Raw genomic sequence first — 17,644 nt, forward strand, 5'->3', positions numbered from 1 at the left:
CCGTAGCTGAATGTGATCTGAGCTCCTGAGCTCAACACTCTTAGCCCTTCTCAGTGCTGATTGCTGTTATGGGTTAGGATTAGGGTTAAGATTAGGATTAGGGGTTAGGGTTAGGATTATAGGTCAGGATTAGGGTTAGGGGTTAGGATTAGGGATGGGGTTAGGATTATAGGTTAGGATTAGGGTTGGGGATTTGGGAGTGAGAGGGAGTTGGCTGTAAAGCAGAAAAGGGTGTCCCTGTGTGGAGGGTCACATTCCGCTACAGGGACACAGATTTCTTCATTATACCGGACCCCCGCAATCAGACATGTTATAACATGTTTAGCAGCGGAGTACACCTTTAAATCCCCATAAAGGACACATAATATGCAATCATTAGATTGCATTAACTGTATAATGCTATGCCTTTTGCATAGCATTGTGCAGTGTGATTGGCGCTCCAATGATACAACCTGGCCAGGCCAGGCTGCATCAGTGACTCGGCGATCCGCCATTTTAGCTCATGGGACCCCCACGATCTAGCTAGATAGCTGGCATGTGCTGTATGATTTAATGCATTAGACGCTGTGATAGCGGTGAGTATCCCGCAGGTTAAGCCGTACAATAATAAGGAAACTATGGGGATCATTTTAATCTAATAGACCTGCTGAATAAAGAGAACATGTCGTTTTTACTGTAAAATGCTCTGCGTAAAAACAAAATCCCCCCCCCCCCGCCCCCCCATTGCTGGGAGTTATCGTTTTGGGAAACACTGGTCTAGGGGGTTATATACTGTGTACTGATTGAGTCGCCTCCTTTATCACTGACCTGATATTTGACAAACATACATAAGGAAGTGGTTAATAGACCAAACATAGTCCACTAGTCCCCATGTTTGGTTTGGTTAACTGTGGTATCTATTTTGTTTTTTGGGAACAAGGAAGCCTTGTCTACCGCACTTTCGAAACTGCTGAAGAAACTGGAGTCACCGGTCTCATCTCCGTTCAGGGAAAATCCATTGGTGAAGGGGACATCCCTTATATAAGCTGCCTTCTCTGTCACCTACACAGTTTTAACTTCATCCCATCAGATCTAAGACGCAACGATGGATTTTCTATTTGGTCGCCAGAAAACCTCCAAGGAGATTCTGAGGGAGAACCAGCGAGCCCTCACCCGGGCCATGAGGGAGCTGGACCGAGAGAGGCAGAAACTGGAGCAGCAAGAGAAGAAGATCATTTGCAACATCAAGAAGATGGCAAAAGAGGGGAAAATGGTGAGTGTGCAGCAGCAAGATGGAGATGAAGGAACTGGTGGGGGGGGGGGGGGGGGGGTGAGGCTTGGTATGGTTTGGGTCACTATGGCTTCTACTAAACATACCGCCTTTTGGCCGATGCGATGAAGAGGCCGGTGCACTTAGATCGGTGGTCTCAAAATGTGACGGGGTATGATTCTGGGGTCTGTATTATGGTGGGTGGTGATTCTGGGGTCTGTATTACGGTGGTGGTGATTCTGGGGTCTGTATTACGGTGGGTGGTGATTCTGGGGTCTGTATTATGGTGGGTGCTGATTCTGGGGTCTGTATTATGGTGGGTGCTGATTCTGGGGTCTGTATTATGGTGGGTGGTGATTCTGGGGTCTCTATTATGGTGGTGGTGATTCTGGGGTCTGTATTACGGTGGGTGGTGATTCTGGGGTCTGTATTATGGTGGGTGCTGATTCTGGGGTCTGTATTATGGTGGGTGCTGATTCTGGGGTCTGTATTATGGTGGGTGGTGATTCTGGGGTCTCTATTATGGTGGGTGGTGATTCTGGGGTCTCTATTATGGTGGGTGGTGATTCTGGGGTCTGTATTATGGTGGGTGGTGATTCTGGGGTCTGTATTATGGTGGGTGGTGATTCTGAGGTCTGTATTATGGTGGGTGGTTATTCTGGGGTCTGTATTATGGTGGGTGGTGATTCTGGCGTCTGTATTATGGTGGGTGGTGATTCTGGGGTCTGTATTATGGTGGGTGGTGATTCTGGGGTCTGTATTATGGTGGGTGGTGATTCTGGGGTCTGTATTATGGTGGGTGGTGATTCTGGGGTCTGTATTATGGTGGGTGGTGATTCTGGGGTCTGTATTATGGTGGGTGGTGATTCTGGGGTCTGTATTATGGTGGGTGGTGATTCTGGGGTCTGTATTATGGTGGGTGGTGATTCTGGAGTCTGTATTGTGGTGGGTGGTGATTCTGGGGTCTGTATTGTGGTGGGTGGGGATTCTGGGGTCTGTATTGTGGTGGGTGGTGATTTTGGGGTCTGTATTATGGTGGGTGGTGATTCTGGGGTCTGTATTATGGTGGGTGGTGATTCTGGGGTCTGCATTATGGTGGGTCATGATTCTGGGGTCTGTATTATGGTGGGTGATGATTCTGGGGTCTGTATTATGGTGGGTGATTATTCTGGGGTCTGTATTATGGTGGGTGGTGATTCTGGGCTCTGTATTATGGTGGGTGGTGATTCTGGGCTCTGTATTATAGTGGGGACTGATTCTGGGGTCTGTATTATGGTGGGTGGTGATTCTGGGGTCTGTATTATGGTGGGTGGTGATTCTGGGGTCTGCATTATGGTGGGTGATGATTCTGGGGTCTGTATTATGGTGGTTGATGATTCTGGGGTCTGTATTATGGTGGGTGATGATTCTGGGGTCTGTATTATGGTGGGTGGTGATTCTGGGTCTGTATTATGGTGGGGACTGATTCTTGGGTCTGTATTATGGTGGGTGGTGATTCTGGGCTCTGTATTATGGTGGGGACTGATTCTGGGGTCTGTATTATGGTGGGTGGTGATTCTGGGGTCTGTATTATGGTGGGTGGTGATTCTGGGGTCTGTATTATGGTAGGTGGTGATTCTGGGGTCTGTAATATGGTGGGTGGTGATTTTGGGATCTGTCTTATGGTGGGTGGTGATTCTGGGGTCTGTATTATGGTGGGTGGTGATTCTGGGGTCGGTATTATGGTGGGTGGTGATTCTGGGGTCTGTATTATGGTGGGTGGTGATTCTGTGGTCTGTATTATTGTGGGTGATGATTCTGGGGTCTGTATTATGGTGGGTGGTGATTCTGGGGTCTGTATTATGGTGGGTGGTGATTCTGGGGTCTGTATTATGGTGGGTGATGATTCTGGGGTCTGTATTATGGTGGGTGGTGATTCTGGGGTCTGTATTATGGTGGGTGGTGATTCTGGGGTCTGTATTATGGTGGGTGGTGATTCTAGGGTCTGTATTATGGTGGTGGTGATTCTGGGGTCTATATTATGGTGGGTGGTGATTCTGGGGTCTGTATTATGGTGGGTGGTGATTATGGGGTCTGTATTATGGTGGGTGGTGATTCTGGGGTCTGTATAATGGTGGGTGGTGATTCTGGAGTCTGTATTATGGTGGGTGGTGATTCTGGGGTCTGTATTGTGGTGGGTGGTGATTCTGGGGTCTGTATTATGGTGGGTGGTGATTTTGGGGTCTGTATTATGGTGGGTGGTGATTCTGGGGTCTGTATTATGGTGGGTGGTGATTCTGGGGTCTGCATTATGGTGGGTGATGATTCTGGGGTCTGTATTATGGTGGGTGATGATTCTGTGGTCTGTATTATGGTGGGTGATGATTCTGTGGTCTGTATTATGGTGGGTGGTGATTCTGGGGTCTGTATTATGGTGGGTGGTGATTCTGGGGTCTGTATTATGGTGGGTGGTGATTCTGGGGTCTGTATTATGGTGGGTGGTGATTCTGGGCTCTGTATTATGGTGGGGACTGATTCTGGGGTCTGTATTATGGTGGGTGGTGATTCTGGGGTCTGTATTATGGTGGGTGGTGATTCTGGGGTCTGTATTATGGTAGGTGGTGATTCTGGGGTCTGTAATATGGTGGGTGGTGATTTTGGGATCTGTATTATGGTGGGTGGTGATTCTGGGGTCTGTATTATGGTGGGTGGTGATTCTGGGGTCGGTATTATGGTGGGTGGGGATTCTGGGGTCTGTATTATGGTGGGTGGTGATTCTGTGGTCTGTATTATTGTGGGTGATGATTCTGGGGTCTGTATTATGGTGGGTGGTGATTCTGGGGTCTGTATTATGGTGGGTGGTGATTCTGGGGTCTGTATTATGGTGGGTGATGATTCTGGGGTCTGTATTATGGTGGGTGGTGATTCTGGGGTCTGTATTATGGTGGGTGGTGATTCTGGGGTCTGTATTATGGTGGGTGGTGATTCTAGGGTCTGTATTATGGTGGTGGTGATTCTGGGGTCTATATTATGGTGGGTGGTGATTCTGGGGTCTGTATTATGGTGGGTGGTGATTATGGGGTCTGTATTATGGTGGGTGGTGATTCTGGGGTCTGTATAATGGTGGGTGGTGATTCTGGAGTCTGTATTATGGTGGGTGGTGATTCTGGGGTCTGTATTGTGGTGGGTGGTGATTCTGGGGTCTGTATTATGGTGGGTGGTGATTTTGGGGTCTGTATTATGGTGGGTGGTGATTCTGGGGTCTGTATTATGGTGGGTGGTGATTCTGGGGTCTGCATTATGGTGGGTGATGATTCTGGGGTCTGTATTATGGTGGGTGATGATTCTGGGGTCTGTATTATGGTGGGTGATGATTCTGTGGTCTGTATTATGGTGGGTGGTGATTCTGGGGTCTGTATTATGGTGGGTGGTGATTCTGGGGTCTGTATTATGGTGGGTGGTGATTCTGTGGTCTGTATTATGGTGGGTGGTGATTCTGGGGTCTGTATTATGGTGGGTGGTGATTCTGGGGTCTGTATTATGGTGGGTGGTGATTCTGGGGTCTGTATTATGGTGGGTGGTGATTCTGGGGTCTGTATTATGGTGGGTGGTGATTCTGGGGTCTGTATTATGGTGGGTGGTGATTCTGGGGTCTGTATTATGGTGGGTGGTGATTCTGGGGTCTGTATTATGGTGGGTGGTGATTCTGGGCTCTGTATTATGGTGGGGTCTGATTCTGGGGTCTGTATTATGGTGGGTGGTGATTCTGGGGTCTGTATTATGGTGGGTCATCATTCTGGGGTCTGTATTATGGTGGGTGGTGATTCTGGGGTCTGTGTTATGGTGGGTGGTGATTTTGCGGTCTGTATTATGGTGGGTCATGATTCTGGGGTCTGTATTATGGTGGGTGCTGATTCTGGGGTCTGCATTATGGTGGGTGATGATTCTGGGGTCTGTATTATGGTGGGTGGTGATTCTGGGGTCTTTATTATGGTGGGTGGTGATTCTGGGGTCTGCATTATGGTGGGTGATGATTCTGGGGTCTGTATTATGGTGGGTGATGATTCTGGGGTCTGTATTATGGTGGGTGATGATTCTGTGGTCTGTATTATGGTGGGTGGTGATTCTGGGGTCTGTATTATGGTGGGTGGTGTTTCTGGGGTCTGTATTATGGTGGGTGGTGATTCTGGGGTCTGTATTATGGTGAGTGGTGATTCTGGGGTCTGTATTATGGTGGGTGGTGATTCTGGGGTCTGTATTATGGTGGGTGGTGATTCTGGGGTCTGTATTATGGTGGGTGGTGATTCTGGGATCTGTATTATGGTGGGTGGTGATTCTGGGGTCTGCATTATGGTGGGTGGTGATTCTGGGGTCTGTATTATGGTGGGTGGTGATTCTGGGCTCTGTATTATGGTGGGGTCTGATTCTGGGGTCTGTATTATGGTGGGTGGTGATTCTGGGGTCTGTATTATGGTGGGTCATCATTCTGGGGTCTGTATTATGGTGGGTGGTGATTCTGGGGTCTGTGTTATGGTGGGTGGTGATTCTGGGGTCTGTATTATGGTGGGTGGTGATTCTGGGGTCTGTATTATGGTGGGTGGTGATTCTGGAGTCTGTATTATGGTGGGTGATGATTCTGGGGTCTGTATTATGGTGGGTGGTGATTCTGGGGTCTGTATTATGGTGGGTGGTGATTCTGGGGTCTGTATTATGGTGGGTGGTGATTCTGGGGTCTGTATTATGGTGGGTGGTGATTCTGGGGTCTGTATTATGGTGGGTGGTGATTCTGGGGTCTGTATTATGGTGGGTGGTGATTCTGGGGTCTGTATTATGGTGGGTGGTGATTCTGGGGTCTGTATTATGGTGGGTGGTGATTCTGGGGTCTGTATTGTGGTTGGTGGTGATTCAGGGGTCTGTATTATGGTGGGTGATGATTTTGGGGTCTGTATTATTGTGGGTGGTGATTCTTGGGTCTGTATTATGGTGGGTGGTGATTCTGGGGTCTGCACTATGGTAGGTGATGATTCTGGGGTCTGTATTATGGTGGGTGATGACTCTGGGGTCTGTATTATGGTGGGTGATGATTCTGGGGTCTGTATTAAGGTGGGTGGTGATTCTGGGCTCTGTATTATGGTGGGTGGTGATTCTGGGGTCTGTATTATGGTGGCTGGTGATTCTGAGGTCTGTATTATGGTGGGTGGTGATTCTGGGGTCTGTATTATGGTGGGTGGTGATTCTGGGGTCTGTATGATGGTGGGTGGTGATTCTGGGGTCTGTATTCTGGTGGGTGGTGATTCTGGGGTCTGTATTATGGTGGGTGGTGATTCTGGGCTCTGTATTATGGTGGGTGGTTATTCTGGGGTCTGTATTATGGTGGGTGGTGATTCTGGGCTCTGTATTATGGTGGGTGGTGATTCTGGGGTCTGTATTATGGTGGGTGGTGATTCTGGGGTCTGCATTATGGTGGGTGGTGATTCTGGGGTCTGTATTATGGTGGGTGGTGATTCTGGGGTCTGTATTATGGTGGGTGGTGATTCTGGGGTCTGTATTATGGTGGGTGGTGATTCTGGGGTCTGTATTATGGTGGGTGGTGATTCTGGGGTCTCTATTATGGTGGGTGGTGATTCTGGGGTTTGTATTATGGTGGGTGGTGATTCTGGGGTCTGTATTATGGTGGGTGGTGATTCTGGGGTCTGTATTATGGTGGGTGGTGATTCTGGGGTCTGTATTATGGTGGGGTGTAAAAATGGTCCTTACAGTGAGAACAATATTTAGGGACAATTCTGTAAAAAACCCACCCTGTGACAAGCCACAGCCCACAAACCCCACCCACAGCAAGCCAAACCCACAGCAAGCCACACCCTATATTGCCGGCACACTAAGCATCTTCTAAAAAAAATCTGGGCACAGCACTACCAAAAGCTTGCTTACCCCTGCCATAGACAGACTTACTACGTATCTTCCAGGACCTGTGATGACTCCTATAGGCTAAAACTCCTGATGATGTCATCACAGGTCCTAGAAAATCCAAAGTGTGTGCTGTCTAAGGACTCTGTGCAGCCCGGACAACTTTTCATCCATACTTACAATACTGTATTTTGCAGCGATTTGCTCAAAATTGCGGCAAAAATGCCAAGGTTTAACACGATTTTGTGCAAATTACAGCAAAATTCAGTATTGTGAGTATGGATGTAAAGCTGTTCAGGGGGCCTCCTTTTGGATGGGGGCCCTGGACAACTGCCCAGGTTGCCCCCCCCCCTAACGCCGGCCCTGCCTCTAGATGTTGCAAAACTTCAACTCCAAGTACTTCCGGACGGCCATTGGCTGTCCGGGCATGCTGGGGGTTGAAGTTTTGCAACATCGAGAGGGCCAAAGTTTGAGACCTCAGACTTAGATAATGATGACCTGAAACCAAATAGCCCAAAGTTCTCTTTACTGGTAGACTTAGGTAACACTTCCAAGATGGTGGAACAAATCCTTTATACGGGTTGGGCTTAGATTGGAGTTGGTGTCTGGAGCTGTATTCCTCTACAACTTTATGCCTCAGGCTTCTCTTGCTGCAGGTATCTTACCGCTTGGCATCACCCTGCCACGTGACATTACCATCTGATCCCCTATGGTCCTTTTATTCCCAGTTAGCCTCCACGACAACACCCATCATTCCCATTTGGGTACCCAGACAAAGCGCCTTGAGGCCCTTGTACAACCTCCCCTCTCAGGCTAACACTTTCCAATACTGCTCTCCCCCTTGCACACCACTTGCTTCTCTCTTGCCTTAAAGGGGTTATCCATGAATAGAAAAACAGATCTACTTTCTATCAAAAACAGATCTACTTTCTATCAAAAACAGCTCCCTGTCTGTCTCCAGGTTGTGTGTGGTTCTGCCACTCAGTTCCATTGAAGTGAATGGAGCCGAGTTGTAAGACCACCCCCCAACATGGAGACAGACGTGACGGCGCTGTTTTTGAAAGAAATTAGCTGTGTTTTTCTATTCCTGGATATCCTTAACTTGAGCTACTCTGATGACTTCCATTCAGTAGAGAGGCTAGACAAAAGCAATGTGTGTTAACCGTTCAGAGCCTTGACACATTTACCTCCATATATGATATCAGCTGCTCCTCCTATAAAGCTCAGCCCTATTATGAGCCCCAGACTAGGTTTGGTGGCCCAAAGAAGCATTGACTATCCTTACCTCCATTACTGACACTGTTTCTATCTCCCAGGATGCCGGGAAAATTATGGCAAGGGAACTGTTTCGCACGCGGCGATACATGAAGAAGTTTAGACTGATGCGAGAAGACATCCATGCCGTGTTTCTAAAGCTCCGGACCCTAAAGTGTAAAAACTCCATGGCCCAGGCTATGAAAGGGGTGACCAGAGCCATGGCCGCCATGAGCAGACAGGTACAGAGCATACACGTGTATCACTTATTAGTGTTCGGCAGATATCTATCTCCCCCTTGGAGACCAGTTCATTCAAATTGTGGAACCTTGGGGAAGATTTATCAAAACCTGTGGAGAGGAAAAGTTGACCAGTTGCCCAACCAATCAGATCGCTTCTTTCATTTTGCAGAGGCCTTGTTAAAAAGGAAAGAAGCGATCTGATTGGTTGCTATGGATAACTCAGCAACTTTTCCTCTAGACAGGTTTTGATAACTCTCCCCCCATTGTCTTCACTTTTCCCGTGTTTTCTTGCAGTTGAACCTTCCTCAGATCCAGAAGATAATGAACGAGTTTGAACAACAGTCCGAAATGTTGAACGCCACCATGACGCAATGGATATTGAGGATGATGAAGAGAAGGGGTACGTAGATCTGGTCCTACCATGGTCTTATAGTGTGGCACGGTGGTCTCCGATCTGTGGCGATTGATTGGCATCCCCCCACAATGTTATCACAGGGGGGAAATCAGTTATTAACCCTTTACATTCGAGGACTTAATCAGTGGTGCAAAACTTTAACTCCCAGCATGCCCGGACAGCCAACGGCTGTCCGGGCATGCTGGGAGTTGAAGTTTTGCAACATCTTTAGGGCCACAGTTTGAGACCAATGCTTTAAAGGAAATCTGTCATCAGTGTCACCTGTCGGTACAGATAGGTACTGCAGGGGACACTGATGACAACCATACTTACCTGGTCCCTTTCCCAGCTCCGGTTCTCCCACCATCTTTCTCAGTTGTTTTCATTCTGGGGCCGACGTGGAGCATAGGCAGAGCTTCCTTACATCCCACTGCTAACAAAAAGCAGCGGCGACGTCAGAAAGCTCCAAGACAGACCCACATCATGCTCCAAGACAGCCTCCAAACGAAAAAAACGGAGGAAGATACCGGGAGAACCGGAGAAGAGAATGGGACCAGGTAAGTATGGTTGCCAGCAGTGTCACCTGCACTACCTGTCTGTACCGACAGGTGACACTGATGACAGATTTCCTTTAACCCTTTAAAAGCATTTAAAAGGAGAAATGACAGCTGTCAGGGGTTAGGAGTGATTGATCGGCATCCCCACACAATGCTATAGCAGGGGGGCAATCAGTAGGTCTCCTCTGCAGGCCATGTTAGCTCTGCTGATGCAAACTGTATTAGCAGCACACCATTCTAACTGATCAATGTTGTGCAAGAACATAGCATTGATCAGTATAAGTAATCCTTTGACTGCTTTTATTATTCCCCTATGGGGACTTGTAAAAAGTATCTATATATATCTATATATCTATATATATATATATATATATATATATATATATATATATAAAAACAGTAGAATACAGCAGCACACTGCTAGCATAAAGATACAGATTAAACATGAAATGCTATATTGCTACAATGCAAAAAATGCTAAAATTAGGTACTTAGCTCACAATTTGGCAGCCAAATAGTTTGGACCATCCCACCACAATAAGGTGACCTCATTGGGACGGACCCTACACTGTGAATATGCCTCTGTGTAATCAGTTAACAGGCATTGCAAGGTCTGCAACATCCAACACCTTATACAGCACCTAATAGAGATGGGTGGGGTGCAAGAGCCAACAAGGAGGTAACCACTCCGCCATATGTATAACAAACAAAAATAAGTTGGCCAGCACTACTGATACCGAAAATACTGCATGGACCCGGCATACAGGTGCACGCTGCTAGGCTGAATACACATAAACAGTAGAATACAGCAGCACACTGCTAGCACAAAGATACAGATAAAACATGAAATGCTACATTGCTACAATGCAAAAAATGCAAAAATGAGGTACTTAGCTTATGTCCATGCAGTTGTTTCTGTATCAGTATGTGCTGGCCAACTTATCCTTGTTTGTTATACATATGGGGGAGTGGTTACCTCCATGTTGGCTCTTGCACCCCACCCATCTCTATTAGGTGCTGTATAAGGTGCTGGACATCTCAGACCTTGCAAGCCTGTTAAACCGATTACACAGAGGCATATTCACAGTGTAGGGTCCGTCCCAATGAGGTCACCTTACCGTGGTGGCATGGTCCAAACTATTTTGACCGCCAAATTGGGAGCTAAGTACCTAATTTTTGCATTTTTTGCATTGTAGCAATATAGCATTTCATGTTTTATCTGTATCTTTGTGCTAGCAGTGTGCTGCTGTATTCTACTGTTTATGTATATTCAGCTTAGCAGTGTGCATGTGTATGCCAGGTCCATGCAGTAGTTTCGGTATCAGTATGTGCTGGCCAACTTATCCTTATTCTTATATATATATATATACATTTTTATACAAATAAAAAATGTAACAAAAAAAATAAAAAAAAGATTTAATATATTTGGTATCGCAGCTAGTGAAAATTTCCAAACTATTAAAACTATTATGGTTTATAATATAGGGAATGGTGTAAATCGAGAAAAAAAAAAAAAACTAATTTTTTTGTGACATTTTTGTAGAGGGTGTGATGCAGGGTAGATGGAACTACCCTAGGGGCAGGTGGCATTGACCTCTTGTGTTCGTGACGCCAGGGCGTGGTTCATTCTCAATACTACCCGAAGGTATACTGCTGGATCCTGGGCTAGGCACAGGGGCAATAATGACTCCGATGCCAAGTTACGGAACAACGGCAGCTTTACTGAGTTAGACATGTGGAATAGTCTATACTGCTTAGCCAGGCCCAAGGAGGTGACCTGTGACTTCAGAGACCCTAGGGCTTGCTGGGACTTGCAGTGTACTGGGACAATTTTGATGCAGGCCATGCTGACTGAAGACAGGTTGACTTTGACTGACCTGACTGAGACTGACTGTACCCCGTTTGTAGCTTACCAGGCTTTGACTGGTACCTTGGGGATGTGGACTTGTAGACTTGTGGCTGCGTGGTTGACTTGAGGCCTCCTCTGGGACGTGACTGCACTGGACCTCAGCCAAGACTTAACTGGAAATCAAGAGAGTGAGCTAGCTCCTCCCAGTGCTTATATGGGGGAGGCTAGGAAGGGTCCCATAGGTCACCCTAAGGTCAGATGGTCACTGATACTTCATTGGGTTACAATCACATGACACTGGGTAATCACATGACAACTGTTCTTAAAGACATAACACTTTTCAGGTATAATACACTGAATAACACATATACAAGTGAATATAGAAGGGGAAGAGGTGCAGGGGGCACAGGGGGCACTGTAGGGTGGCTGCCTGACAGGGCAGCAAGGGTACAGGGGTACAACTCCTGTACCGGGCCACCACAACATCGTATATCAGAAAAAATATATTCAAAAATGATTTAAAAAAATTCCAATCTAAAAAAAAACTAAAAACCCAGTGAAAAAAAAATTGACCCCTTTTCCTATTGTTTTAATTAAATCTACTGAAATATAATAAAACTTTACATACAATTTATCCTGGTGAATGGCAAAACTATGCCAGAGTTGCTGATTTCTGGTCCTCTCACTTCCCATAGAACATAGTTAAAAAACAGTAAAGTTGCACACTATGTAAGACAAAATGCAACCAATAATCACTATAGCTCCCCCTGTAAAAACGAGCCCTCTGTTAATGGAAACACTAAAACGTTATAGGAGCAAGAATAAGGAGATGAAAGGCAACTTAAAAAACAAACAAACAAAAAAAGTTAAATAATTCTTCTTAGATATTGTTGTAAAATTAGTAACGTCCTTACAAAGTACAACTGGTCTCGCAGAAAACAAGCCCTCATATGAGTCTGTAGGTGGAAAATGAAAGAGGTTTCAAAGGCTATTAAAAGGCGCGGAAGAAAAAAATGAAAAAACGCAAAAAATATAAACTAGTTGCATCCTTAAGGAGTTAATACTTGTGGTCTCTCTCCGCAGTGATGTCGTGGGTTCCCCGATCCTGGATGAGTTGGGCCTTACGCTGATCGATGATGACCTGTGCAGTGAGTATTCTCCTTCTATTATTCTACCCTGATGACTCTCTTTAGAAACTTATGACAATTCTTTCCTCCTTTACAGAGCTTTTCTCTGCTGAAGGTTCTCAACGTGGCCCTCAGCGTGGCTCAGCGCGGCGCAGTCTTCACAGGGCTAACGTGTTAGACCTTGTATCATGCGGGTTCTTCTTCTCATGTTCCTTTTTCTGCTCCACATTCACCCAAAGGGCGACAGTCACCGTATTCAGAAAAAAACAAAAACATCTGAGAGCCAAATCCTTTATACCGCTCTCTGTGTCCCTACTTTCCTAAGAGAGACCACCATGAATGGTAACGGTCGAGTTTATTTCGGTCAATTGATGGTAGAAAGAAAAAAAATTGGATTAAAAAATGAAAAAAATATTTTTTTAAATGTAGACCAAATATAGTCACCAGTAGACTACATTTGGTCTATTAAAGTGAACGCCCCCCTCCCCCAGCTGTATGTCAGTATAATACATTTGTGAAAATATTCTGATCTAGACTTTAGCAAATTTGAAAATTCTGACAAAATTGCAAACATTTTTGATTTTTTTTTGAATTTTTGTGAATTCCTCATTATAATGATAATTGTCTTTCCATATGGTCTGATAGGGCTTTGTTCACATATTGAATATTTGTTGCTGTAACGTAAGAGATTTTTTTTTTTTTTTTTTTGTTGCGATTTCAGAAGCTCGAGCAAATACTGGGGGGAAAAAACGCAACGTGTGAACACTGCCTAAGTCTTAATGGTCAGGGCAGACAGGCAAATTTTGGGGGAGGTTAGACTGTATAGGGCAGTGTTTCAAAACCAGTGTGGCAAAACTACAACTTCCAGCATGCCCAGACAGCCGAAGGCTGTCCGGGCATGCTGGGAGTTGTAGTTTTGCCACAGCTGGAGGCACACTGGTTGGGAAACAATGGTATATGGGCTCGGACTGCAGAACCCAACCCCAATGTAAAATGTATTACTCTCATGTGAATTGCTTTGAAGGTTTACTTATGTCATGTGACTAAGGAATAACAGGTATGACTGCATACACTGTGCATTCATTATTAGCTCCCAGTATACAAGAAGTGATCATTCCGGTGAATTTTATGCAAGTGAATAAGAAGCAGGTCAGATGACCTTTGCTCTGATGCCACGTAACATCCATACAATGAACTTTCTGCCCTGCGCCCCGCTATAGGGAATCGTTGTGCACAGAGTTTACAAGTATATTATCTTAAAATTATCAAAGTGCTGCAGGAATGAAACTATTCTAGTGTTAGTCAACCCTAAGAATTCCCTAAACGAGTCTTCATGTTGGGAAACACAAAACTAATGCTAACGTCTGTGTGAACTGCCCTGTATTTTATGTCTCAATAAAGTTCCTGCCAATTGTTCACGTTCACCATTGTGTCGGGTCACAATTATTTGCACGGACATCATGGAAGCATCTGCACTCAGACACTATCCCCATTTGACAATGGTTGTTTAGGCCCTGAGGAAGGTGCCCAGGGTTCAGCTACTGCCCTCTAGCTACTGTAACACTACTATCCTTGTCAGGAGAACTACAACTTCCAGCTATCTCTACCTCATATCTGTTGGTTTTTCAGTGTGCAACACACATCCATTTCATTAAAGGGATATTCCAACCATAAAAAGCTGATCACAGGGGAAAATGTATTTGGGTATCTCCCATAGACAATGAATGATATGCATGATGCAGACCTAGGGAGAGTTGGGGCTCCGTTCTAGAGACTGCGGCAGGTCCCAAAGGTCAGGCCGATTGAAGCTGTGGAGGTGTGCAGTTACTGCCCCCTACGTTCGTCCTGTATAATAAATAGCTGCGGGCTGCTTTCTCGCATCTTGATAGGACGATCTCATCTGGTGTCAGAAGTGACACCTGCTGTGATCTGTCATCAACTGCAGGTACTACTGCTCCCAACATGGAGCACACTCTGCTCCATGCTGGGAGCTGTAGCACCTACATTAATAGACAGATCGCAGCAAGTGTCACTTCTGATAACCTGATGCGATCGTCCTGTATAATTTATAGATGAGGGCGGCCACTCTTCCCTGGTCCCACTGTAGTATGAGTATATGTCGTATATATACCTATTATTCATATTCAGACAGGCTATTCTTCATCCTCATTCTTCCCCTCACTTTAAACAGGTAAGTTCTCTAATTAGGATCATATACATATCAGTCCTATATGGTATCATTCCAAATTGTTATAGTTGGCACTATAAATGACGCACTAAATAAGGAGCACATGTGATGTGATGACCAGGAATATTGTACTCAACTAGAAGTAATGATAGACCTGATTTTCTTAACCATGATGTAAATAATCTATATGTTCCTCAATTATTTTTACGAGCAGTATCCATAATGAAGTCCCTAGAATCCCACACTTAGTACTATAGGCAGTTTATAATTAATTCATATTGGTGTGCCTTATCTATTCATTCCAAGAACACCCTTTGGACTTCTGGTTCGCAAACAGTAGATCCATTTGGCTTCCTCTTTCAATAATATTTTGTCCACATCTCCTATTCTTGGCCCCATTTGACGAAGTCCCCAAAACCTAATCTGATCAATCTGATTATTATGTACCAATCTTACATGTCTGGCCAATGGTGTATCGGTATTAGTCCGTATTGTACTCAAATGTTTGCCGATTCGTCGTCCTAATTCTTGTGTGGTTTTTCCCACATCCGGTTTTGGGCAAGAACAGCTTCCCACATAAAGCACATTCTTGCTGCTACAGTTTATGAAATCTAGAATGTTATAGACTCTGCCGTCAGCAGGATTGGTAAACTGTTTAGTCTTGGGAAGGACTTTACAGGTGGAACAATGTCCATATGGATAGGATCCTGATGGAGGAATAAGTAGCCAGGTTTGGTTGGTAGATATATTCTCGTCAAAATGACTGTGAACCAGAAGTTCCCATACATTAGGCCCCTTCTGAACTTTATGCTGGGCCTGGGTCCTATCCTATCAGTAAGATCAGAGTCTGATTGTAAAATGTGCCAGTATGTTTGAGGGATCTTATTGATCTGTGGGGTGTATGCATCATAGGTGCCCACAAGTCTGATAATCGAGGCATCAGATTTTTCTGTATTGGCAGGTCCAAGTAATGTTGTTCTGTTACTGTAACGTGCACTATTAAAGGCTTTCCACATGTGTTTAGCTGGATATCCTCTCTTTTGAAATCTAGACATAAAATTCTTACTTTCTGCAATAAAGTTATGTTCCTCAGAGCAGTTGTGTCTTGCTCTAAGGTATTGCCCTATAGCAGTGATGGCAAACCTTTTTGAGCCCGAGTGCCCAAACCGTAATGCATGCCAACTTTTTTCCTCAAAGTGCCAGCACAGCAATTAAATCAAATTAAAATGTGTGTGTCTGAGGTGCTGTGTGTGGGGGTGCTGTGTGTGCAGTATGTAATTCCCCCAACAATAGGTTGGCAGTATAGTTCCCCCACATTAGGTTGGCAGTATAGTTCCCCCAACAATAGGTTGGCAGTATAGTTCCCCCACATTAGGTTGGTAGTATAGTTCCCCCACATTAGGTTGGTAGTATAGTTCCCCCACATTAGGTTGGCAGTATAGTTCCCCCACATTAGGTTGGCAGTATAGTTCCCCCACATTAGGTTGGCAGTATAGTTCCCCCCACATTAGGTTGGCAGTATAGCTCCCCCACATTAGGTTGGCAGTATAGTTCCCCCACATTAGGTTGGCAGTATAGTTCCCCCACATTAGGTTGGCAGTATAGTTCCCCCCACATTAGGTTGGCAGTATAGTTCCCCCCACATTAGGTTGGCAGTATAGCTCCCCCAGTATAGTTCTCCCACATTAGGTTGGCAGTATAGTTCCCCCACATTAGGTTGGCAGTATAGTTCCCCCCACATTAGGTTGGCAGTATAGTTCCCCCACATTAGGTTGGCAGTATAGTCCCCCCACATTAGGTTGGCAGTATAGTCCCCCACATTAGGTTGGCAGTATAGTTCCCCCCACATTAGGTTGGCAGTATAGTCCCCCACATTAGGTTGGCAGTATAGTTCCCCCACATTAGGTTGGCAGTATAGTTCCCCCACATTAGGTTGGCAGTATAGTTCCCCCCACATTAGGTTGGCAGTATAGTTTCCCACATTAGGTTGGCAGTATAGTTCCCCCCACATTAGGTTGGCAGTATAGTTCCCCCACACATTAGGTGCAGTATAGTTCCCCCACATTAGGTTCAGCATAGTTCCCCACATTAGGTGCAGTATAGCTCCCCCACAGACATACAGCCTTCAGCTATATACAGTGTATGGCTGGAGGCTGTATGCCTGTGTACTGCCCCACTTCAGTGTTCCGTCCACCGCTCCTCCGGTCAAGGGTCACAATCAGGGGCCCGTAGGCCATAGCAGTAGGTCCCGGGACGGTGGTCAGAGCACTGAAGATGACGTGCAGGTGCTCAGCTCCTTCATTCCTGTGGGTGCACGCACGGGACATCAGTGACGTCCCTGCGTGCGCTACCTCCCGGCGGCCCCTGCGTTTTTATAATTAACACGGGGCAGCAGAAAGATAACCGGGACATCCTTGTGTCCCGAAAAGATCTTTCGGGACACAGGGATGTCTCTAATGGGCTGATGGTGAACTATGGCCGCGTGCCCACAGGGGGGGCTCGGCGTGCCACATGTGGCATGCTTGCCATAGGTTCGCCATCACTGCCCTATAGGAATACTTTTGCGTAATGATGTTGGGTGCCAACTACTCCAATGGAGGAGGCTATTAGTGGAGATTGGTTTCCGAAAGATGTTTGTTTGTATTTTATCTGAATCAATGTAAATGTTTAAAGGGGTACTCCGGCCCGGCAGGACTTACAGGTGGGTGCTGCATGCTAGATTGCGGGGATCTCCAGCGGCGGGACCCCCACGATCAGAAATCTTATCCCCTTTGGATAGGGGATAAGATATCTTGGGGCCGGAGTACCCCTTTAAATCTAAGAAATGTACGGATTTCCCCCCCCCCCTCCCTCTTCGGGAGTGACTCTCATCCCTATGTCATAGTTGTTCAATTTGAC

At 45.9% G+C, this 17,644-nt stretch overlaps 1 protein-coding gene across 1 annotated transcript; it reads left to right on the forward strand.

The window, feature by feature from the left end:
• Positions 1 to 1,084: 1,084 nt before the first annotated feature.
• Positions 1,085 to 13,381, forward strand: LOC130294517 (charged multivesicular body protein 2a-like). Its single transcript, XM_056544441.1, has 5 exons — positions 1,085 to 1,252; positions 8,452 to 8,631; positions 8,926 to 9,031; positions 12,515 to 12,579; positions 12,656 to 13,381. The coding sequence occupies exons 1-4, from the start codon at positions 1,085 to 1,087 to the stop codon at positions 12,559 to 12,561; spliced, it is 501 nt and encodes a 166-aa protein (XP_056400416.1). The 3' UTR covers positions 12,562 to 12,579; positions 12,656 to 13,381.
• The last annotated feature ends 4,263 nt before the right edge of the window (positions 13,382 to 17,644 follow it).

The sequence above is a fragment of the Hyla sarda genome, chromosome 10 (genome assembly GCF_029499605.1).
Source record: "Hyla sarda isolate aHylSar1 chromosome 10, aHylSar1.hap1, whole genome shotgun sequence".
Taxonomy (NCBI): Eukaryota; Metazoa; Chordata; class Amphibia; order Anura; family Hylidae; genus Hyla; species Hyla sarda.